The sequence below is a fragment of the Anomaloglossus baeobatrachus genome, chromosome 3 (genome assembly GCF_048569485.1).
Source record: "Anomaloglossus baeobatrachus isolate aAnoBae1 chromosome 3, aAnoBae1.hap1, whole genome shotgun sequence".
Taxonomy (NCBI): domain Eukaryota; kingdom Metazoa; phylum Chordata; class Amphibia; order Anura; family Aromobatidae; genus Anomaloglossus; species Anomaloglossus baeobatrachus.
The window spans coordinates 557088325-557113492 of NC_134355.1; the positions used below are offsets into that span (position 1 = coordinate 557088325).

Genomic DNA, 25168 nt, shown 5'->3' on the forward strand with positions numbered 1-25168 from the left:
AAAGTTTGTGAAATGCACTGTTATTTGATGATGGGTGCAACGGAATAGCTAATAGGTGGGTCGGGATTTGCTAGATATTCCCGCCCCTGTCTGTTGCCTGTCCTTCCCCCTGTCTCTGTTATTATAAGAGGAGGAAGGAGGGAGGAAGGACAGTCAGACCGGGGCGGGAATAACAAGCAAAACCCAACCCACCTATTAGCTATTCCATTACACCCATCATTAAATAACAGTGCATTTCACAAACTTTACTTGCCTGTATTTCAGAAACTATACATCCGATCTCACAACTAAAGGTATGTATAGAATCCGCATGATAGCGCCAGTATAGCACTGGCTTTAGGTTATCTAGGAAAATCCTGGTGGTTGGTCCTCTTTAACAGACTATGGGAGAAAACTGAACATCACTAATCAAAATGACATGAAGGGAAAAATGAGATACAAATATATCCAAAAAATAGACTATACAGGGAGTGCACAAGGGGGCTAAGAAAATATGGCCAGTAGCCATTCTAAGAATATTAGCACTCCCAAGTAATTCTCATTACGGTTTTTTCCCCTTGTAGAAGACGAGTTAAAAGCACAAAATACACACAAATAAGCTTAAGTTACTAGTATAAACTTAGGCCTTAGTAAAGTGGGGGGGAGGTTTGCTTGCGAGAAAAAAAAATTATATTTTTTTTTTTAAACAGTGCAATGGATCAGATTTTTATTTACTTTTGGTCTTTGTGTCTTTTTTACTATCAATGTGGCATCCATGTTTTTAAAAAAGAGGACAGATTGCATCCAAGTGCCACCGTTGATCCGCAATTTGGATTAAGACTGGTCATGTCTCGGTTTTTATTCTTTTCTTGCGGACAATCGGTCCACAAGAAGAAGACAGAACAAAAAAATCCCAAAAAATAAATTAAAGCACAGACACATGTACAGCTCCATAAACAGTAATGGGTGCATGTGAAAAACCGAGATTAAACAAGTGGAAGAAAATCAGATGAAGCCTTAGATGGAGGCTGCTACTGTGGCTTATTGGGTATAATGGATTTACAGTACAATACTGTAGGTAGAAATATACATCCACAAGATCTGTAGAATATGGAAGGATCTGCAGACAGGCCGTGCTGTAGACACTGAAAAGGTGATAAATGTATATTCAACATCACGCTCCTGAATTCAATTATCTCCAATGAATCCATTCAGTAATCAATAGCCCCAGAGACCGCAGCACAGCCATATGGAAATAGTTATTGCTTGCTGAGCAGCAATCTAATCAGAGTCACATCACTTCTATTGCAGAAAAGGGAAAATAAAAGTGTGAAATACCAAGTATATGATATAGAATTCTGTAATATCAAAAAGGTCAGGGTTTATTTCTTTTTAAATAAAGTGCATCAGTTTTTTGCCTGTACCCAAAACCACATGATGATGTAGTCTGAAATGTAAATGTAGACCGAAATGCAGTAGAAGACTTCTGACTGGAAGAGACAAACATTAAAGAGAATCTGTCACCAGGTTTTTGCACCTTAATCTGAGAGCAGCACAATGTAGGCGCAGAGACCCCGATTCCATTGATGTATCAATTACTGGGCTGCTTTGTGTAGTTTTGACAAAAATCACTATTTAATCAGCCGGAAAATATCATTAGAGGACTCCTGAGCCTACTGCCAGGTAGTCCAGCATATTCATGAGCTCTGTATAACCCCGCCCACACCACTGATTGGTTCTGTGTACAGTGAACACAGGCAGAAAGCTGCCAATCAGTGCTTTGGGCGGGGTTATAGAGCTCCATATTCAAATAACTCTAGATCTGCATCAGAGAAAACAGTGATTTTAACAATATGACAGCAAGAAGCCCAATAGGTGACCCATCACTGGAATCAGGGTCTCTGTCTCTACATTGTACTGCTTTCAGATGGAGTAGCAAAAACCTAATGACAGATTCCTGTTAAAGGAGGTCCAATAACAAAAACAATTGCGACGGCATTAGCCTAGAGGACTCCATGGAATATAGCAGGATGCAGTACGCTCTATGCAAGACGATCCCCAGTCCTTGTTCTAAAATCAATATAGTGAAAAAGTAGCATCAGGCGTCACAAAGAGGGGTCAAAACATTGCGGTCGCCCTGTCCTGGTGATGATGTAATAAAGAGGAAGATTTTTTTTTTTTTTAATTTCGGTATAGTGTTACTACTTTTTCACTATGTGCACATTAAAAGAAGATCTGTCGGATACATTGTAATATGTGGGAAATAAAGATTATGAGTCTTGCTGCCTTTTTGCCAAGACGCAGCAGGTCAATTCTTTCAGCGTTTTTTGCTGCGTTGTTCACCCAATAAAACGAGTGAAAAGTGAACACAAAATCACTGCAAAAATGCAACACGTGATATATCCTTATGCAATGGGATCTACAATCGCCAACCTGGAACCCATCCTAAGTCATCATATTTATATGTAACCACAAAAAGAGGATGAAACCTGAAATAAAATAGAGCTACTGAATAATGCCCGTCTCTTCCAGTCAGTATTTGATTTTATATTGTTTTGCCAGATTTTTCAAAACCTGTCTAGCACTAAGGGGATGAAAGACTTAGGAGGTAGAGGTAAGAAATGAGAAATTTCCTTGTATTTTCTGCAAACATAACATCACAATAGTAAAAGGGCAAGAATATGAAAAGAAAAGATCTCTATATGTCCATAGAAGTCAATATATTGGCTAGGTGATGACTAAAGGACAAGATGTGCCTCGCTTAATCTCGGCAGCCAAAAAGTACTATAGGCCAACACATTGCAATATCAAAAAACTTTTGTTTCACCTGTACCAGCATTGAATCAGAGATACATACAACACATTTTTGTGTAGGTCGAATAGAAGGTGAATATTTAGGGAAAATTGACTGCAGATTTCGGAGATTTAGCAGATTTTAGGCATTTGTAAAACTAACATTACTAAAAACGACAGCCGAACGATCCTATCTTGTCATGGCCTAAACAGTAGAAGTGTACGTTCTCGGTTTGATCCACTTTACATTGCTCATATAGGGACAACAATGCACTAACCAAAACATCAAAAACCCAACTTAAAAAGAAATTAATCAGTCGCATTACATAATAACTTCACAGTTAAGTAAAATGGAGCAGGTCACTAATATTCTCAATCTACATTTGTTACCAAAGGAAAACGGCCGACACAATATGGACTACATTGAGCTACACTCGACATCACAAGCACCGGTATAGAACCACTGAAGACATCGGTACGTACACCCATGGCGTCCAAATATACAGGCCTGTATGTACACTTTAACATTTTTAAAATGAGGTCTTTTGTATGATTTGTGGGACTGGACTTGTTAAACAATAAAATGCAGGGGGTCTCAGGGTGGCCTTTGAGGTAATCCATTTAGTTGAACAATGCTATGTAGGCTGGTGAATCCATCTTACACACCCGGAGCTCCTCCAGCCGCTAGTGATCAGATCGTAGACCGCTTGTGAGTTCCAGTAGTGTGAGCTGAAGCATAGGAAACGGTAATGGTGGCGCAGGTATGTGGAGACTAAGGCACCTCCTCCTTGTCTGGGAGAGCTGTTGCATTGCTTTGCTTCCATACGTACAACGGGAGAGGAGAAGTAACGGGCGATGCCCAGGACGAGCTGACGCACACGGACATAGTTGTAGATAAGGTGCTTTCTTCTGGACAGAACCAAGTCAACTGCATCAACGGGGAGAAAAGCCAGTTGCCATACTGCAACCCACGGTCGGTGTCATGTCCCAGATCTATGTGATATAAAAGCAAATATTACATTTCTATATTTATTTTTAGACAGAGGAATACACAATGTGGTTAATGATCCGTCCAATTTATATCATATGTATAGATTATGAAATGCTTATTTTACGTCACAGAAGTTGTACACGAGTCTTAGGCCTTGTTCAGAGGCCGTATTCTCGTATCGTGCGCTAAGCGAGCAGCACATAGATTAATGTAAGTGACTGTACTAGTCTTCTGCTTCTGGAACGAGACTCATGCAAGAGGTGTATATCTGGATGGCAGTGATGACATAGGGAGCTGTATTAAATTGAGAATAAAAAACAAAACAAAAACAAAAAAATAAAAAGTCTCCCACCCAATTTTATTGACAGTTCTCTCCCTAAAGTGGGTACAAATCTAAAAAATTATTATGGAGAGTAGACAGGTAATTTCCAGCACAATCCGTACTGTCTGTGATAAGATCAAACGTTTATTCCAAAAGATTAAAATTTAAGCAGGATCCATTTTAATGCTGACATGTTTTGGACAAGATATGCCCTTACTCATAGCATAAGCATAACATGGAAATAACTCATTTATATGCAGGATCGGAAAAGACAAAAAAAAACAAAACAAAAAACACACAGACCGATTGTCACGAACCACCGGGGGGGTCACTCAGAAATTCCCCGCGCTGGCTACCAGTACGTCACAATCGGGGGGTAACAAGTGGGGGTCACCCCTCCTTTATACCTCCCGACCGACCGACAGAGCACGTGACGCGCTCTCTAGCGCCCCTCTTATAGTCAGGCCAATTATGGAATTGCCCGACAATAAGCAAGGAGGCCGCTATACTACTTATGCCGATTATTGAAGGGTCCCCGGTGAGAGTAGGGTATATATTCCCCCGACCTCCGCGGGCGGAATATATAAAATCTCCCCGAATCTCACTGGCCTCCCCACAATAATCCTTGGCACAACTCGCTGCCACCAACCGCTTCACGGTAACTATTAGCCGAACACACAGACGTGGGATTCAAGATCGAGATAACAGAACAGCCCAAGATTAATTATATAATTTAATCGGCCTAAACTAGAAACTACAATATATACAATAGGGGATCTACAGAATATACATAGGTCAGAGTACAGTTACAATCAAAGCATGGTTTACAAACAGGCATACACAGTTCGAGCAGTTACCTTGTGCGTCTGGCCACAGGGGGGCGCCGTGGACCAGGTTTCCAGGATCTCCCTCACAGGTCTTCCCTGACCAGACCCCCGAGCAAAAGAACACTGGAAAATGGTCGAATTGGGGTTATCAACCTGGGCAAATCCAGGTCCCCTCCTACCTTAGTGACCTCAGAGGGAGCACTGCTCCACCCCTGGCTGGAGTTATGGACAATATCCACAACAGGGAATATGGGCCATAACTTTGCCTGGGAGCGTCGTAGGCGGACGCCAACGCTCTCATTGTGACAGTTATGAATTTAGCTACAGAACGAGAGGACTCATGACTTGTCTACTAGTTCCCCATTGGCTGATATCAGGCCTGGGGTACTTCCCAAGCTCCCACTCCCATAAAAAAGGTGTGCCAGCATCATCCGCATGCAGAAACACCATTTTTATGGTTGCCATTTTTATCGGAAATATGGCTTGCGAGATATGAACCATATTTTACTGGAGTCGTTCTGTCTGGATACTTCCATAGCCTTATAATGAGACACAAACTCTTGTTACAGGGTCACGGCAGGGAGGCATCCTGTCTCCACTGTTCCCAGGTCATCTAATCTCCATATCACAGGAGATGGCCATGGGATGTGTTGCTAGGATGTGACACCTTCCCAGATGTTGGACATTGAGAACAAGAAGGGAGGGGCACTGCCATGGAGTGATGAGAGCGATTATGACTGGAAATCATAATTCCTCTTCATATCCCAGGATTTTCCTCACACCGATCATTTCATAGCATGAATTAACCAACTGCAGACATTCTTGGGGTGGGGTGCTGGAAACTAATTATGTCAAACTCATATTAATTCCATGATGACCCCGGGTTACTGAGCTACAGAGAGCCTCACACACCATGCTGTATGCACTGTGTGTGAGGCGAAGTGCTGCACTATAATCCCCTATAGTGATAAAGCAATGCAGGGGATTATAGGAAAAAAAACAAAAAAAAACAACGCAGAAACAGTTGACATGCTGCTTCTTTTTTCAGCAACAAAACATGAAACTAAAAAAAAAAAAAAAGAAGCAGCGTGTGCACAGCAAGTCACAAATCTCAGATTTTGCTGGGATGCTTGTTCCTTGCAAAAAAAAAAAAAAAAAAGCCACGTTGGCACATAGCCTTAAAATGGATCCTGCTTAAATTTTAATCTTTTGGAATCAACCTTTGATTTTATTACCATACAGATTGTGCTGGAAATTTCGTGTCTACTCTTCAGTGGAACCGCTGTGTTCTCCAGCTATATATCAAGCCAAACAAATATGGAGCAGATGCCAAATGCACACTTTCTCATGTGCAGAATCGTTGTTTAAGGCTATGTGCGCACTAGAGCAAAATACCCGCGGATTTACCCGCGGATTTGCCGCGGAAATTTCTTGAGAAATGTCTGCAATCTTTGTGCAGACATTTCCCATGAAATTCTATGAGAAAAAAAAAAAGCTGTGCGCACTGGTGCGGATTTTTCTCAAGAAAGTTTCTTGAGAAAAGTTTCTCGAGAAAGTTTCTTGAGAAAATGAACATGTCCATTAAATCCGCAGGTATCCCGCGGATTTCTGCAGTACAGACTGCAAAAATCCGCAGGGAACCACCCGCGGGAAAATCGCGGGAAAATCGCGGCAAATCCGCGGTAAATCCGCGGCTAATCCGCGGCAAATCCGCATGCGGTTTTGCCGCGGATTTTTTCCGGAGGTCAGCAAATCTTTCACTCCCAGAAGTTTCTCGAGAAGATTTTCTCGAGAAACTTCACATCTCTAGTGCGCACATAGCCTAAAACAATGTTTCCTCAACAAAGCATTTCAGAGTAGCTCCCACAATGAAGGACCCAGTTGAGATTTAATGCTGCTCGTAGTTTGGACACTATGAAACTGATGAAATGTTCACTTTAAAGAGATTTACTGGAATTGTAAAATATCTGCATATGGACACAAACGGTTAAAAAAAAAAATGCAGCATGCTTAATTCAACTGCAGTCCCTCCCTGGCCAAAAATGCTGTGCACCCTTCTCCACTCCTTGTCATTCCACTGTGCAGGCATAATAGGCACAGAGGGGATGAGGATGGACAACACTGACCTAGCGGAGATTTCAATAACCCTAATAACTGCATGCGTCCTTTTTCTAATCACTGGCTCCTTCACTCTCCAAATGGCTTTCTCAAGTTACTACATCCAGAATTTGTCAGTCAACGTATAACCATCTTACAGAGCATCACCTGAACGAATTAAAAGTAATACAAAAATAATAAACCCCCCCCCCAAAAAACACAACATACCTTGACCAGTCGATCTGTACCACACGTAACCATAAGGCCTCGGGAGGTATCCATTGTCATAAAGCAGATGTTGTGTTTACCCTCGTGGAACGTGGCCAATGGTGTTCGACTGAACAAAAGTGATTGAAAAAAAATATTAGTACAACTCCACATTTGGAAACTGGAATAGCATCTATTGACATAAGCAATAATTTGGCTGCAAACATTATCCACTGCCCTCATGGGTGCCACTTATTCCACATGGCAATTCTACTGACAGATGAGGTCAGTTCTATTCTCCTGAAAAGTAGATTATGGGTACTAACTGTAAAATCTCTTTCTTGGAGCCTTCATTGAGGAACACAGGAAACCATGGGTGTATGCTGCTGCCACTAGGAGGCTGATACTATGCATAAAAAGTAAATTCCTCCCATACACCCACCAACTCGCACAGAGATAATCAGTTAGTGAGAAAGCAGTTGGAGAAGCAACAGTAAGGCAAGAACAGATTGAAGCAATGTAGTAAAACAGCACAACTTATAACAACTTAGCACAAGGGCGGGTGCTGCTGCGTTCCCCCCCAATGAAGGCTCCAAGAAAGAGAGTACCCAAAGTGTTCTTTACTCTATCGCTTCATTTGGCACACAGGAAACAATGAAACCTCCTAAAGCAATCCCAAGGGTGGGCACAGTATAGTACCCTCAAGTCTGAGCTCAAACTACTGCAGATTGCAGGACCCTTCTACCGAGGCTCACATCTGAAGAGGCGTAGGTGTGAACCCTGTGGAATTTTGTGAAGGTATCAATGGAAGACCAGGTAGGAGCTTTGCATAACTATGAAACAGAAGCCTGGTGACGAACAGTACAGAGTGGCATGAGCCCTGACTAAATGGACGCGCACTGTCCCTAATCCGATAAGCTTGTAAAATGGCAGGCCAGATCCTGTGGCCAATGGTGGTTCTGGAAGCAGGAAGTCCTCTGTGATGACAGTCTGAAGTCACAAATATAGAGTCCGTTCGCGTGAAAGATGCCGTCCTGGCAATGTAAAGGTCAAGTGATCTTACAATGTCCAGCTTATGGAGCGACCAATTGCGAGGGTGAGAAGGAGACTGGCATAACAAAGGGAGCACAATTTCCTCGCTGATAAGCAATAAGGAAACTATCTTAGGCAAAACAGAGGAGACGGACTAAAAACCACCTTGTCCTGATGGAACCCCAGATAGGAGGAGTGGCAGGAAAGAGCCACGAGTTCAGACACTTGTCTAATTGAGGTGATGCCTACCAAGATGGCAACCTTCCAGGAAAGGAAGGATAGAGAATCTTCTTGTAGCGGTTCAAAAAGGAGACCTTTGGAGGACATCTAGAAAGAGGTTAAAAAGGTCCCAAGGCTCTACCAAAGGTCCGAAGGGTGGCACAGAATGTGTAAACCCCTGAAGGAAGATTCTGCAACCCCTGGCAAAAATTATGGAATCACCTGGCTTTGAGGATGTTCATTCAGCTGTTTACTTTTGTTAAAAAAAAAAAAAAAAGCGCAGATCACACACATGGCACAAAACTAAAGTCATCTCAAATGGCAACTTTCTGGCTTTAAGAAACACTAAAAAGAAAATCATGAAAACATAATGTGCTAGCCAGTAACGGTTACTTTTCAAGACCAAACGGGGAAAAAAAATTATGGAATCACCCAATTATGAGGAAAAAATTATGGAACCATCCTGTAAATTTTCATTCCCAAAACTAACATTTGCATCAAATAAGATCTGCTCGATAGTCTGCATCTAAAAAGGAGTGATCACACCTTGGAGAGCTGTTGCACTTAGTGTACTGATATGAATCATAGCTCCAACACGAGAGATGTCAATTGAAACAAATGAGAGGATTATCAAACGCTTAAAAGAGGGTAAATCATCACGCAGTGTTGCAAAAGATGTTGGTTGTTCAGTCAGCTGTGTCTAAAATCTGGACCAAATACAAACAACATGGGAAGGTCGTTAAAGGCAAACATACTGTTAGACCAAGGAAGACGTCAAAGTGTCAAGACAGGAAACTTAAAGCAATATGTCTCCAAAACAGGAAATGCACAACACAACAAATGAGGAACGAATGGGAGGAAACTGGAGTCAATGTCTGTGACCGAACTCTAAGAAACCGCCTAAAGGAAACAGGATTTACATACAGAAAAGCTAAACAAAAGCCATCATTAACACCTAAACAGAAAAAAAAAACAAGGTTACAATGGGCTAAGGAAAAGCAATCATGGACTGTGGATGACTGGATGAAAGTCATATTCAGTGATGAATCGCGAATCTGCATTGGGCAAGGTGATGATGCTGGAACCTTTGTTTGGTGTCGTTCCAATGAGATTTATAAAGATGACTGCCTGAAGAGAACATGTAAATTTCCACAGTCATTGATGTTATGGGGATGCATGTCAGGTAAAGGCACTGGGGAGATGGCGGTCTTTACATCTTCAATAAATGCCCACGTTTACATAGAAATTTTGGACACTTTTCTTATCCCATCAATTGAAAGGATGTTTGGTTATGATGGAATAATTTATCAAGATGATAATGTATCCTGCCATAGAGCAAAAGCTGTGAAAATATTCCTTGAAAGAAAACACACAAGGTCAATGTCATGGCCTGCAAATAGTCCAGATCTCAATTCAATTGAAAATCTTTGGTGGAAGTTGAAGAAAATGGTCCATGACAAGGCTCCAACCTGCAAAGCTGATCTGGCAACAGCAATCAGAGAAAGTTGGAGCCAGATTGAAAAGAGTACTGTTTGTCACTCATTAAGTCCATGCCTCAGAGACTGCAAGCTGTTATAAAAGCCAGTGGTGGTGCAACATAATACTAGTGATGTATTGGAGTGTTCTTTTATTTGTTTGTTTTTCATTATTCCATAAATTTTTCCTCATAATTGAGTGATTCCATAATTTTCCCCATTCTTTGGTCTTGAAAAGTAACTGTTACTGGCTAGCACATTATGTTTTCATAAGTTTTTAGTGGTTCTTAAAGCCAGAAAGTTGACATTTGAAATGACATTAGTTTTGTGCCATGTCTGTGATCTGCTTTTTTTTAAAACAAAAGTAAACAACTGAATGTACATACTCAGAGCCAGGTGAGTCCATAATTTTTGCCAGGAGTTGTAAAAGGGGACGAGATGCATGACTTGTCTGGAAGAGAATGGAGAGCGTTGCGATCTAACCCTTGAGAGAGCGAAGGCGCATGCCAGAGTCAAGACCGGACTGCAGGAAGGACATCAGGGAAGGTTAGGGAAGACCATGGGAATGGTCTGATTGGTTTTACACCAGCAAAAAAGGCCTTCCATGTGCGATGCTATATGCAAGGAGGAAGAAGGCATCTTAGCCTTGATCATAGTCTGAATGACCTGATTAGAGAGACCAGAGCATCCCAAAATTGTGATTTCAACAGTCATGCCATTAAATTGAGAGACTGAGAATTCTGGTGGAAGAGGGGACTCTCTGAAAAGAGATATGGAAGATCTGGGCGTCTCCACGGGAGGTTCGCGAGGAGGTGGACCAGCTCTGTGTACCAGGATCTTCTGGGTTAATCAGGGGCCACGAGTAAGACAGGAACAACTTTCGCCATGATCTTCTTGACCAGCCTGGGGATTAGGAGTAAAAGGGGAAACAAATGGAAGAGAAAACTGGGACCAGAAATCACTGGAGCTTCGGAGTCGATCGCTAGAGGATGCCAAGATATGGGCATGAAATGGGGGATCTTGTGGTTCATTCTGGAAGCCATCAGGTCGACATTGGGAGTCCCCCAGCTCAAGCAAAACAGGTGGAAGACTGTCAGGTTTAGAGACCATTTGCCTGTGCCGAGGTCTTTTCATCTGAGAAAGTCAGAGGCTCAGTTGTCCACTCTGGCAATCTGTACTGCTTAGATTGCAGGTACATTCTGTTCAACCTACAAAAGGATCCAGGAGACTTCTGACATCACTTATCGGCTTTGAGTTCCGCCTTGGTGGTTGACTGTAGCCGGATCGAATGGTCGAAGAGAAGATCCTGCCAGTGGAGGCGAGCCAAGAGGCTTGCTCCAAGTTCCAGAATGTTGATGGGAAGAGATGACTAGTGGACATTCCATCGACCCTGTCCTGTAAGGTTCTGAAAGACTACTCCCCATCTGATGAGACTAGCGTCCGTCATTTCGATTTTCCACTTAATTGGTAAAAATGATCTTCAGTGAAGAACTAGAGAATGTCTCTACCACTCCAGAGACTTCTTGATACGGAATGGAAGAGTTATTGGCTTGCCCAGGGAGTGATTGGACTTGTCCCATCTTGATAGGCGAAAGACCTGAAGGGGGATAGTGTGGAACCGAGAGAATAGAACTGCTTCCACTGTGGCTACCATCTTGCTCAGAAAGCTCATGCAGAATTGGAGAGAGCATGGAGAGAGACATCAAAGAATTAAATCTCTCTTAGGAGGACAGAGAGTTTGTTTTTGGGCAGGAAGACTCTTGTGCATGCGGTGAAAACAATGCGTTGGGCCGGGATCAGAGACAACTTTGCTCTATTGATGACCCTAGCCACTCATCCTGGAACAGGAGGAAAAGACCACCCACCTTGAGATGCTTCCCAGGTGGGGACGTTCCATCATGCCGAGGAGAATCTGTTGGATCTGGAAGTCTTGCTCTGCTGCCCGTGAAGACGTTAGGAGGGAACTGGCTTTAAAGAGGATCTTTCTCAGCGTATAGGAGATTTGTCCTGGTGATTGTGGTTTCCAGTAGAAAATTAGGGGAAGGAACAAAAAGGAAACTAGCATCTCACGGGGGGTGGGCCTTCTGGCTTATTGTTGTGGAAGAAAGGTACTTTTACCCCCGGTGGTGTCAGAGACTATTTTCTACAGATTTACTCCGAAAAGTCGGGTGTCCTGGAAATGGTGACTGGTGAGTAACTTTTTGGATTCTGAGTCCACATTCCATGTTCTGAGTCATAAGACTCTAGGGATCGTAACAATGTTGCTGGTTGCAAGGGTGGAGCAAGCAGCTTCATCCAGGGACGCTGCATGGGCAATCTGGTCCACTAGGTCTGCCAGTTCAGAGGAGGGAGCACCAGACACGATGCCCTGGTGGAGGAGATTAGCCCAACCTGACACTGCCTTGGAAACTCATGTGGAGGCGAAGGACTGATACAGGTCTGAACCCGTGGCCTTTACCAAGGTCTCAGTGTGCTTATCAGAGGAATCCTTGAAAGAGGCCCCATCTGCGAGGTCCAGAATGGTATTAGTGGAAAGAAACCGCCGGGGTGTCTGAGGAGGGAGAGTAGGAGAGAGATGCCATCCTGGAGGACCCCGAAGGAAATGGAGACCTGTAAGAGAAAATAGTGTGTGCTCGTTTCTTGGATCTTTTACGAGTTCTGCCATATCGGAGATGAGGAACGAGAGAGTCCGACTCACCCTGGAAAGCGAACAGGACCCCCGTGGCGGTAGCTGGGTTAGGTAGTCGTTCTATGACTGAAACCAAGGTTTGTGATACCTTCGTCAGGTTGGTGACTGACTAGGATAGAGCTGCGGCACATACAGGGGGCATGTTCTCGCTGCGGGCAGAGGGGAGCTCCTGGGAAGTAGCATAGTGAATGGGCTACAATCTGAGCAGTGAGATGAGGTCTTACCAGAGGGGAACTTCTTGCGACAAGAAGCACAGGAAAAGTGTAGGAGGAAAGAATGGTAGAGAGACTTCCTGAGGATAGGCATAAAAAAAGAAGAGTGGCAGAGGGAGCAAAGCTGGGAAGAGGCCTGCCCCAAGGTGGCAGAGCTTACCCAGATTCAGAAATGCAGAGTTATGCAAAAATTCTGCAACATTCCAAGATCTTTTAAACTAGAATTCTGGCATAAACACCCTGATTAATTGGGCCCATAGACTTTAGAAAAAGAACTAGTATTAGGCAGCAATTATCATAGTAGGCTTCAAACTCGATTTTTCATCTGAAGATGCTTATATTGACTCTTACACAGTCAGGCATTTTGTAAGGCTGCATTTCTTGCATGGCATGCAGAGATTCAGCCAGATCTCCTTAAAAATAGATGAACCCCTAATTGGACCCATAAGTTCCAATAACACAAACTGTTGTTTGTGTTTTGTTTTTCTCTCGTGAAAGTGTCCATCTTGTAGACGACAGCAGAAACAGGCTATTATGTCTGAAGACACAAACACCTTCAGAAAAAAGAACAAATTAATTTAATTTGAACTCAATTTGTGTCACTCCAGAATATAGCCCCCTCTGGGATTTCATCCAAATCCCATTTTTAGGGGGATTTAGGCAGAACCACTAAACACACTGCAGAAAAACAGTGTGTACAGGGCTTCAATAGAATAACTCCATAAAGGAAAGAATGACATCATAGCTTCCAACCCCCCCCAACTGATATTTAAGAGGTTTGCCTCTTACTGTTTATTCAGGCGGGTGCCGCTCCTCAGCTATCTACCTGACTGCTAGGGGGCTCCTCTGGCCAAAATGTGCGCTCTCCAATGCTGCAATATAAAGGCAACTTTGCCTCTGCAGCATCAGAAAAGCGCAGTGCACTGAAGCTGGGCTGATCAGGCGCTAACTGTGCACTGCAGCCATCCTAGACCGCTTCAGAGCAGCATTTACAAGCTGAACAGGCAGTTCCTTGTTAGCACTGTGTTTGTGCGGCCACCATAGCCTTCCGCAGTAACTTAAACAACAAGCTATAAACAAAAAATAAAATTAGCAATATCAAGGGGATATGGAAATATTTTAATATATAGTAAAAATGGTTTTAGTCCTTCCTTTTTTTGTGTTTCCCTTTAAAATGTTATTCCATGCCTCTCATTTATGCATCAGGAGCTGAGGAATGTTGCAGCATACCTATGGGATCAGATGCCAAGGCAAGCGCCAACATTGTTTCGTGCACGTATCCTATTCTAATTAGTAATATACTTGCACGTAATACAGTACAACATCCGATCACGGTGGTGCTACGAAGCCAGACCTAGGTTATCTATAATTACCTATTTTCACTATGTCGAATCCATAACATCAAGGCTGATACAACCCCCTAAAATGCACCCATTAGGTGAGGGGCATGTTGCACTTTCTGGACACACCTGGAGCATGCTGCGTAAGGCTTTTGTTGAGCTTAGAAAAAGTTTTCCAGTCAAACATTTTATACCAGGGAACCAGTTTAAGCTTCAGGGTTGACCACAATTTTATGAGGAACATCTAAAATAACTATGAAAACACAACAGCGCAGTCTTTCAGAATACTCACTCCTCGTCTTTTATACTCTCGTAGCAGAAGTCACAGACCCGCACCTGGAACTCAAAACCCATAATGGGGTAGCTGGATCTTTTGGAGCTGCATTTCCCACAGACGGCCTGTCCACATTTCCTGCAGTGATGCTACAGAGGCAAAGGAAGCAACACAAAGGCCTTCAATAATCTAAGAAGTAGGACACAGACGCTTTGGATGAAGAGGTTCTCTCAGCCCCCTAATACCTGGCGTAACCCCATAGACCTTGTGTCCCACATCTGCTTTATGTTCCAGAAGAAGGGCTGAGCACATTTCTGACAGGAATCGCTTTCCAACCATTGAGGAGCCTGGAATACAGAAAACAAATTGGAAGTAACCTATTTGTAAGCAAAAACACCAAGAAGCATGTAAGCCTCAGTTCACATCTGTGTTGTGGTTCCACCATGCAGTGTCAAATGAACCACACAAAAGGATGAAAGAACCTGACTGATTTATTATAAAATGTGACAATCTGTAAAGAAGGCTCCTTATAGTCATCGACACATAGATGGCCATAGCCTTACACTCGGTCACACTTTCATGCAATCCAAGGCTGCATATCCACGATCAGTGTTCACAGCGTATACGACGCAGCATTCTTCAGCTGCGTCCAAAACACTGCGTTGTACAGCACAAGCACAGTGGATGGTATGTGTAGAAATCCCGTGCCCACTCTGCGTGTGCGGCGCGTAGCAAAAGCTGACCTGCGGTGCGGCTTTCCTAAGCCACAGGATGCCAATTATTTGCTGCAGAGTCGCAAGTGTCCTCCGAAGGGAGAACACAAGCGAGAGACCGCAGCCCCCGAACCCTGATCATGGGCAAAAACTGCTGCAGTCTCCTGCGGAGGAGACTCACGGCCCTATTGGTCAGGACCCGCCGCACCCAGGATGTGGCGGGTCCTGATCGTGTGCACGTACCCTAATACCTCTGAATACCCTTTACAGGATGGTGATGTATATTTTGCCACAAGTGTGCAGGATATATGGAGCAGACTCAGGAGCTGAGCCTGCTCTGTACCGTGCAGATGGAGGCTGTGTTACATAGCTGCCATCTGCCTGTAAGACCAGCAACTAAAGCCTGCACTGATCACTGCTGTTTAATTATATGCAGTTATCGGTCTCTTACGGTAGCATTTAAAAGGGAATCTGGGAGCAGGTTTTTTGCCATTTAATTTGAGAGCTGCATAATGTAGGGGCAGAGATCCCGATTCCATGGATGTGTCCCTTACTTGGCTGTGTGCAGTTGTTTCAATATAATGAAATGTTTTTTTCAGAAAGATCATCACTAGAGGGACTAGATCTTATGTGCAAGCCTATCAAACTAATCTGTGTAAAACCACCACTGATTGGAATATTGCCGACAATGTACAGTGTACACAGTCAGGGGTGTGAGTGGGGTTATGCATCCCTGAATTCTATCGAAACCACACAGTCCAATAAAGGACCCATCACTGGACTAAGGCTCTCTGTACCTACATCATCCTGCTCTCAGATTACATAAGAAAACACTGCAGACATATTCCATTTAAATGGCATGGTTGTTGATGCACTTGATATGATCAAAAGGGAGCTGATGTGTTATTATGACTCAGCATCATGGACTCCTATCAAGCTTCTTAAAAGAACATCAATTACAATGTACACCACAATACTGTAGCGCAAAATAAGCAAACGATCGTAGGTTCAGCTCCACTAAAGAGATGTACATGTGTACATTAATGTATATATAAATGAAATTATATATTATATAATATATATATATATATATATATATATATATATATATATATATATATATAATTTCATTTGGTGTTGCTTTTATAAAAAAAAAAAAAGTCTGATCTATTAAAAATATAAAATTAAAAAGGCAACCTGTCATAAAGGTCAGGAATCTGACATCCTAAATTTTTATCTTTTACTATATTATGAATACATTTTCCAGTACATTTTATGGCAAAGTGAATGGAATCACTCAAAATTACAACTCGTCCAGTGTAAAGCAAAAAGCATTATCTGGTTACGTCAAAGGAAAAATAACAAAAAGTTATGGCTAAAGAGAAAAAAAAAAAAATATGAAAAATTGTTAGGTCTAGCAAAAAATTAATGGTGAAGCAATTCTGCCATCATATAACCTCATTTATGCAGCTTATACAGAGGCACAAGGTGTCCGTATAGATCAGCTATATGGTGCCCCTGTATAGTATTATATTCTTTGCCCGAATCATCATGGACTGTGGTTCTCTCCACAGACAATAATGAAAAGGGACAACAGATACATAATGTGCAAAATTGAAGTCAGATAAAAGAGCCCTGATATGTTGTGTTACCTCTTCTCTTTCGATATCCATATTCCAAACACAGATTCCTCCATCGACGGAGCAGGAGACCAGCTGCTGAGAGAGCTGCAGGTAGCACAGGCCTTGTACCTTATCACTAAAATACAGAGGAGAACATGATTTACTATCCGTCTAATGCAGAGTCTCTCCTCCATACCTGATGTGCAAAAATGTCTGATTACAGGAAAAAAAAAAAATCATAGTCCAATAATCCATAATGACAAGCGACATTGCATTGTGAAAAACGTAATAGGGGTGACGGACAATGACGCACGTTTTCTACCTGATCCTGTGCATTGAACTTTAAGTCTAACATTACCGACACCTCAGTACGGAGTCAGCGGACGCCATTCAACATCTTCAAAGTGGTCATCCAACTAAATTAAAGTGAGGACAGGGCCAGAAAGCCTTTGTCCAATATCCCACAGCGATCAATGTTCATACACTTTCCTAGGGCAGTAGTATACCAGTCATGGTCGCTCAGCAAAAGCAATGTGAAATTCTTACTGGTGTCCTTGTAGGATGAATGTTCGTCCTTGTCTCCCTCCAATATCCCACAAGATAATGCTGTGATCAGATGATCCCGAAAACAGAAAGCGATGAACAGGATCCCAGTAAAGGCATGAGATGCTGCCTAAAACGAGGGATAAATAAATGTAACAATAAATCTGGTTCATAGTGAATAGGTGAAGAGTACAGTCAGACAGGAGCAGCCGGAAAACCGTCCTATGGAGGAATTTATCAAAACATTCATGGCAGGGTTTAAAAAATGTGCGTTAAAGGGAACCAATCACCAGGATTTTCATATATTACCTAAGGCCAGTGCTATACTGGCACTATCAGGCTGATTCTCTACATACCTGTAGTGGTCAGCTCAGATGTTTAGGTTTTGAAATCCAAGAAAGTAAAGTTTATGAAATGAGCTGCTTGTTGAGTGACATCTGCACTGGAGCAGATCATATATTCATAGTTATCCCCTCCCTCTGTTAGAATTAGCATACGTATTATACAAACTATTCACTTTGTCTGTTGCAGGACCTGTGTGAGGTTATACCCATGTGACCAGAAGGGGCGGGGCCTCAGCCACCAAAGCCGGATACCAGGTCACATGAGTATGACCCCACCACAGGTCCTTCCACAGAAAGTGAATAGTTTGTATAATACTTATGCTAATAATAACAGGGGGAGGGGATAACTATGAAAATATGATCTGCTCCAGTGCAACTGTCACTCAACAAGCAGCTCATTTTATAAACTTCACTTTTTTGGATTTCAAAACCTAAACATCTGAGCTGACCACTACAGGTATATGTATAGAATCAGCCTGATAGTGCCAGAATAGCACTGTTTTTAGCTTGTATACAAAAATCCTGGTGATAGGTTCCCTTTAAACCCATTTGTTTTTTTACAGCCGCCCTGGCGATTTAGTAAAGCGTAATTGGACCCTAGTAATTGGCATCAATAGCAGACGCCGTGTAATTTTTGTGGCATGTGGGGGTCCCAAAGAGAAGACAAATTTATTAGTAAGTTCCTAAGTAATTTAACGCACCTTACTCCAGGGGAATATTGAGCAATATATACCCAAATTGAGAAGTTTTAACTGGATTTAATCAAAATCTATCATTCATTAATCCTATCAGGATATACAACCAGCAATATTACACCAAAATATCCCAATAATAAATAAAGCCAATATAAAAGTAGTTTTTTTTATTAATGGTAAATATTTATTAAAACCATACATGAAATTTGACATACAATTAAAACCTACATAAAACCCAAAGGCAGGGACCACAGGCTATGCAACCCAGCATGGACATGAGGTGTAATGTTTATATATGTATATATATGGGGAGCAGTTAAAGTAAACCTTAAATGAAACAGTAATGCGGTCATTAATACGGTCACAGGTTGACCTTTCAATATCGCACAACCAGCCTCCCCGCCTCTCACTCCAACGCACGTTTAAAGCCAATATAAAAGGAGGGGTTTTTTTGACCACTCCCTGAGGAAGCAGCAGTTGAAACGTGCGTTGGAGTGAGAGGCGGGGAGGCTGGTTGTGCGATCCACCATGGCTACAGGTTTGCTATTTGTGTTTTAATGGGGCAGTTGGTTTTGCGGTTATAGTATTTTACTATTGAAAGGTCAACCTGTGACCGTATTAATGACCGCATTACTGTTTCATTTAAGGTATACTTTGACTGCTCCCCATATATATACATATATAAACATTACACCTCATGTCCATGCTGGGTTGCATAGCATGTTGTCCCTGCCTTTGTGTTTTATGTAGGTTTTAATTGTATGTCAAATTTCATGTATGGTTTTAATAAATATTTACCATTAATAAAAAACTCCTTTTATATTGGCTTTATTTATTATTGGGATATTTTGGTGTAATATAGAATATTGAGCAATACTGGCACATGAATCGCCAGTCTGTTATACGTGTCCCTAGCACCTCACCCATTGATGGCTTAACAATGCAAAGAAAAAAAATATAGCATGTCTATGACATTTTAGAAATGAAATTCATTATTCTGGGACTGTAAAACGCGGCTTTTTATTTTTTGCACATGAGTAATACATGGGAAAAATACTGCCAATGCTCCATGTGTGAACAAACCATTAGGAATACATATAACACATATGCAATACTTTACATGTCTGCATCTGGTAAAACATGTCAACCATGCAGTCCTGTGGAGCTTGCAATGCTGGGTTTGTAGATGGCCTCATAACCATATGAATAAACCCTCCAAAAGTCTAAGTAAATACATATGGATTCAGCTACAGTCCACTGGACTGTTAAGATGAGACTTTCTTCAAATATTTTCTTCAGAAATGATAAAACAGAACATTTTTCAGACGTAGGAAAACAGAGGCTTTTTGTACTCATCGTAAAATCTTTTTCTCGTAGCCTTAAAGGGACAGTATCGCGTTTTTTTATTTTTGTATTAAAAATAGTGATTTTGAAATCAAGTATTTTTCTAATACAAAATGAAAATTGTAGCTTATTTACTTTTTCTGTTATTCTAATTTTACTGTATGCACTGGGGGCCATGTTGGATTTGCTGTGTGTGTAACGACAGTTACACACTCCTTTATGGCAGCCCCTGTGCATAGAGAATAGTGGTCGCTATCCGACCCTATGTTTAACGTTACAGTGGGTGTGTGCTGTGATCTGGACGCGCCCCCTGGGCTGTGCAGATCACAGCAGAGGGAGGAGTTCAGCCGCCATCATCGTGGAGCTCACAGCGTATGCTGTTTGCTCCACTTCACCCCTGTCAACCGCCGGGATGTGTGAGTACAGGCCGCCTCCCCTCCCCTGCCCCCGTTACCGATGACACCGCCTCCCTCCGCTCTCCCCAGCCCCCGCTACTGCTACCGCTAGTGCCGCCCCTCGCCGTTCCCGTCTTCGCTGACACCCCATCCCTTCGCTCTCCTCAGCCCCCGCTAGTGCCGCCCCTCCCCCCGCCGTTACCGTCTCCGATGACACTTCCTCCCTCCGCTCTCCCCAGCCACCGCTCTGCTCGCCGCTGCTGTGTATGTGTGTGCCCTTGCCCCACTGCATGCGAGTACCGCCGCTGATGCTGTCTGCACGGCTTTGTATTATCCTCTCCTGTTTGATACTATCTGCTGAGCCGTGTATCTAATCCTCTCTTGGGTGATACACAGCTCAGCAGACCGCATCACCCAGGACAGGATTAGATACACAGCTCAGCAGACCGCATCACCCAGGACAGGATTAGATACACAGCTCAGCAGACAATATCACCCAGGACAGGATTAGATACACAGCTCATCAGACAGTATCTAATCCTGTCCTGGGTGATGCTGTCTGATGAGCTGTGTATCTAATCCTGTCCTGGGTTACTGTCTGCTGAGCTGTGTATCTAATCCTGTCCTGGGTGATGCTGTGTGCACAGCCGTGTATCTAATCCTGTCCTGGGTGATGCGGTCTGCACAGCCGTGTATCTAATCCTGTCCTGGGTGATGCGGTCTGCACGGTCGTGTATCTAATCCTAGCTTGTGTGATACTGTCTGCACGGCTGTGTATTATCCTCTCCTGTTTGATACCATCTGCTGAGCCGTGTATCTAATCCTCTCTTGGGTGATACACAGCTCAGCAGACCGCATCACCCAGGACAGGATTAGATACACGGACGTGCACACAGCATCACCCAGGACAGGATTAGATACACAGCTCATCAGACAGTATCTAATCCTGTCATGGGTGATGCTGTCTGATGAGCTGTGTATCTAATCCTGTCCTGGGTGATGCTGTGTGCACGGCCGTGTATCTAATCCTGTCCTGGGTGATGCTGTGTGCACAGCCGTGTATCTAATCCTGTCCTGGGTGATGCGGTCTGCACGGCCGTGTATCTAATCCTAGCCTGTGTGATACTGTCTGCACGGCTGTGTATTATCCTCTCCTGTTTGATACTATCTGCTGAGCCGTGTATCTAATCCTCTCTTGGGTGATACACAGCTCAGCAGACCGCATCACCCAGGACAGGATTAGATACACAGCTCAGCAGACAGTATCACCCAGGACAGGAGTAGATACACAGCTCATCAGACAGTATCACCCAGGACAGGATTAGATACACAGCTCATCAGACAGTATCTAATCCTGTCCTGGGTGATGCTGTGTGCACGGCCGTGTATCTAATCCTGTCCTGGGTGATGCTGTGTGCACGGCCGTGTATCTAATCCTGTGCTGGGTGATGCTGTGTGCACGGCCGTGTATCTAATCCTGTCCTGGGTGATGCGGTCTGCACGGCCGTGTATCTAATCCTAGCCTGTGTGATGCTGTGTGCACGGCCGTGTATCTAATCCGGTCCTGGGTGATGCTGTGTGCACGGCAGTGTATCTAATCCTGTCCTGGGTGATGCTGTGTGCACGGCCGTGTATCTAATCCTGTCCTGGGTGATGCTGTGTGCACGGCCGTGTATCTAATCCTGTCCTGGGTGATGCTGTGTGCACGGCCGTGTATCTAATCCTGTCCTGGGTGATGCGGTCTGCACGGCCGTGTATCTAATCCTGTCCTGGGTGATGCTGTGTGCACGGCAGTGTATCTAATCCTGTCCTGGGTGATGCTGTGTGCACAGCCGTGTATCTAATCCTGTCCTGGGTGATGCGGTCTGCACGGCCGTGTATCTAATCCTAGCCTGTGTGATACTGTCTGCACGGCTGTGTATTATCCTCTCCTGTTTGATACTATCTGCTGAGCCGTGTATCTAATCCTCTCTTGGGTGATACACAGCTCAGCAGACCGCATCACCCAGGACAGGATTAGATACACAGCTCATCAGACAGTATCACCCAGGACAGGATTAGATACACAGCTCATCAGACAGTATCTAATCCTGTCCTGGGTGATGCTGTGTGCACGGCCGTGTATCTAATCCTGTCCTGGGTGATGCTGTGTGCACGGCCGTGTATCTAATCCTGTCCTGGGTGATGCTGTGTGCACGGCCGTGTATCTAATCCTGTCCTGGGTGATGCGGTCTGCACGGCCGTGTATCTAATCCTAGCCTGTGTGATGCTGTGTGCACGGCCGTGTATCTAATCCTGTCCTGGGTGATGCTGTGTGCACGGCAGTGTATCTAATCCTGTCCTGGGTGATGCTGTGTGCACGGCCGTGTATCTAATCCTGTCCTGGGTGATGCTGTGTGCACGGCCGTGTATCTAATCCTGTCCTGGGTGATGCGGTCTGCACGGCCGTGCATCTAATCCTAGCCTGGGTGATACTGTCTGCTGTGTTGTGTGTCTAATCCTATCCTGTGGGATACTGTCTGCAGAGCCGTGTATCTAATCCTATCCCGTGTGATACTCCTGCTGTCCTTGGTGACGCTTTAGGGTATGTGCGCACGTTGCTTTTTACCTGCTTTTTACCTGCTTTTTTGCTGCTTTTTCTTCTGCGCTGTTTAATGCCAAAATGGATGTGTTCTTCTATTCAAGCAAAGTCTATGGGAATTTGGGTTTCTTGTTCACACTATGTTGTTCAAAATGCTGCCTTTTTGTGGCAGAACTTTGGTCAAAAACTCAGCTTTTCAAAGAAGCAACATGTCAATTGTTTTTGCCATTTGGGTTTTGCCCTGCAAAGCTGAGTTTTTGACCAAAGTTCTGCCACAAAAAGGCAGCATTTTGAACAACATAGTGTGAACAAGAAACCCAAATTCCCATAGACTTTGCTTGAATAGAAGAACACATCCATTTTGGCATTAAACAGCGCAGAAGAAAAAGCAGCAAAAAAGCAGGTAAAAAGCAGGTAAAAAGCAACGTGCGCACATACCCTTAGACATTTCTGGTCACCAACAAAATAGCTCTGCACTGTGTCCCTGCATGTCATTCTCTGTTATCCTTTGTAAACACTCAGATTGGGAGGTGGAGGCGTGCCATCACACACAGGAGAGCAGACTCCGCCCACTTTACTGCAAGCTGTAACATGAGCTTTTTCCTACAGTGGGATTTCTGTAGGATTTCAGAAGCTGCTCCCCCTAGTGTTTAACAGTGGAAACAGTGGAAAATATTAAACTTTTTAATTTTTTTTTTACATTCTGCTCAATTAAAAAAAGAAAATAATATTTAAACAAAACATTAAAATAATATTACTTTACATTTTTTCAGGTATTTAATTTTTTTTTTTTTCTGACGATACAGTCCCTTTAATTGGGAGTCAGGAGACCATGGGTGTACACTGCTGCCACCAAGAGGGGGACACTAAGAATTACAACTAAGCAGTCGTCTCCTCACCCAGCAGGCTATACCCGCCTACCGACAACCAACCTAGTCAGTTCATGAGAAAAGCAGTAGGAAAAGCAGAAAAGACAATCCTTTATTAATGCGTGCACACACCCAACGAGGCAATATGAACTAAGGGTGAGTGTATGTCTTTGAGAGAGATTTTTACAGCAAGTTAAAAAAATCCCCTTTTTCTGGTCGCTTCATTGGGGGACCATGGCATGTCACAAAGCAGTCCCTAGGGTGGGAAAGAAGTATAAATGTGTAAAAAGTTAAAAATGTGTAAAAGCATTCTCTCAGGAAGAAACCCATGTGACTGCCGTCTGCAGCACCTTTCTGCCCAGACTCTGATCCACGTAACACCACCTTATCCATGGGAACAGTAAGAAAAGAAGAGCGGCAGGACAAGGCTGCTAGCTCAGATACTCGCCTAATAGAAGTGATAGCAATTAGGAACGCCACCTTCAGAGAGAGTCTGAAGGTGGCGTCTGACTTGGCTTAAGTCCTTCTGAAAAAGAATTGACAGGGCCGAGACCTGGCCCTTGAGAGACCTGAGGGCCAAACCGCACTCGAGACCCGGCTGCAGAAAGGCAAGAAGCGAAAGAAAGGGAAAACCATAGGCAGAAGATCATTGGATTCATTCCAGTGGAAGAAAGCCTTCCAGATATGATGGTAGATGCACAATGAGGATGGCTTCCCAGTCTTGATAATGCTCTGTACAACCTCGACAGAAAAACCTGAAGCTCATAGGACAGCGGCTTCACCAGCCATACCGTTTTAACTGAGCGGACGAGGATTCGGGTGTAAAAGGGGACCTTGAGAGAGAAGGTCTGGGCGGTTTGTCAGCCTCCACGGAACGTCTGTTAGAAGATTTACAACATCTTGATCTTCTGGGCCAGTGTGGAGCCACGAGGATAACTGGAATGCCGGATCTCCAGATGCTTGGATAGCAAGGGCAATGGTGGGAATAAATAAGGGAGAACGGTGACTAAGTAATTGCCAGGGTATTGGATGCGACTGCTGAAGGACCATAAGCCTCTGGACAGGAACCGGGGCACCTTGTGATTGTGTTTGGATTCCATCAGGTCGATGTTTGGAGTGCCCCACCGAAGGCAGATCTGTTTGAAGATGGTTATTTGCAGAGACCCTTCTCACGCAGTTAGCCCCTCGTGACTTAGGAAGTCTGCAGCCCAGTTGTCCACTCCTGGGATGTGGACTGCTGAAAAAGTTAGGATTCCTCGTTATGCGAGACAAGAATCAGAGAGACTTTTAACATTGCTTGACAACTGCAGTTCCTCCTTGGTTGATATAGGCCACGTCTGATCTTGCCAACTCGTTAGGGGAAGACAAATTCTATTGAGTTCCAGGATATTGATGAGAAGGAGGAGTTTGTGGCGTTTCCACTGACCCTGCATCATCAAATTCGGAAGACCTCTTAGTAGACTGGCATCTGTCGTCACGATCTGCCACTAAATAGGGAGGAAGAACCTACTGAGAAAAATAAGGGGCGAGTCCCACCACCATAACAGAGACTGTCTGACCAGGTTGAAAGACAAATCAGACGATCCAGGGAGTGGACAGACTTGT

General features: G+C 43.6%; 1 protein-coding gene across 1 annotated transcript in view; it reads right to left on the reverse strand.

Annotated features, from left to right (window-relative positions):
• Positions 1–311: 311 nt before the first annotated feature.
• The window catches only part of WDFY1 (WD repeat and FYVE domain containing 1), a 56074-nt gene continuing 31217 nt past the window's right edge, over positions 312–25168 (reverse strand). Inside the window, exons 7-12 of the mRNA XM_075340827.1 lie at positions 17339–17465; positions 16823–16928; positions 14703–14804; positions 14476–14606; positions 7238–7346; positions 312–3765 (exon numbers count right to left, since the gene is read on the reverse strand). Coding sequence (XP_075196942.1) covers positions 3706–3765; positions 7238–7346; positions 14476–14606; positions 14703–14804; positions 16823–16928; positions 17339–17465 — 635 coding nt within the window. The 3' untranslated portion in view covers positions 312–3705. The remainder of the gene's footprint in view (positions 3766–7237; positions 7347–14475; positions 14607–14702; positions 14805–16822; positions 16929–17338; positions 17466–25168) is intronic.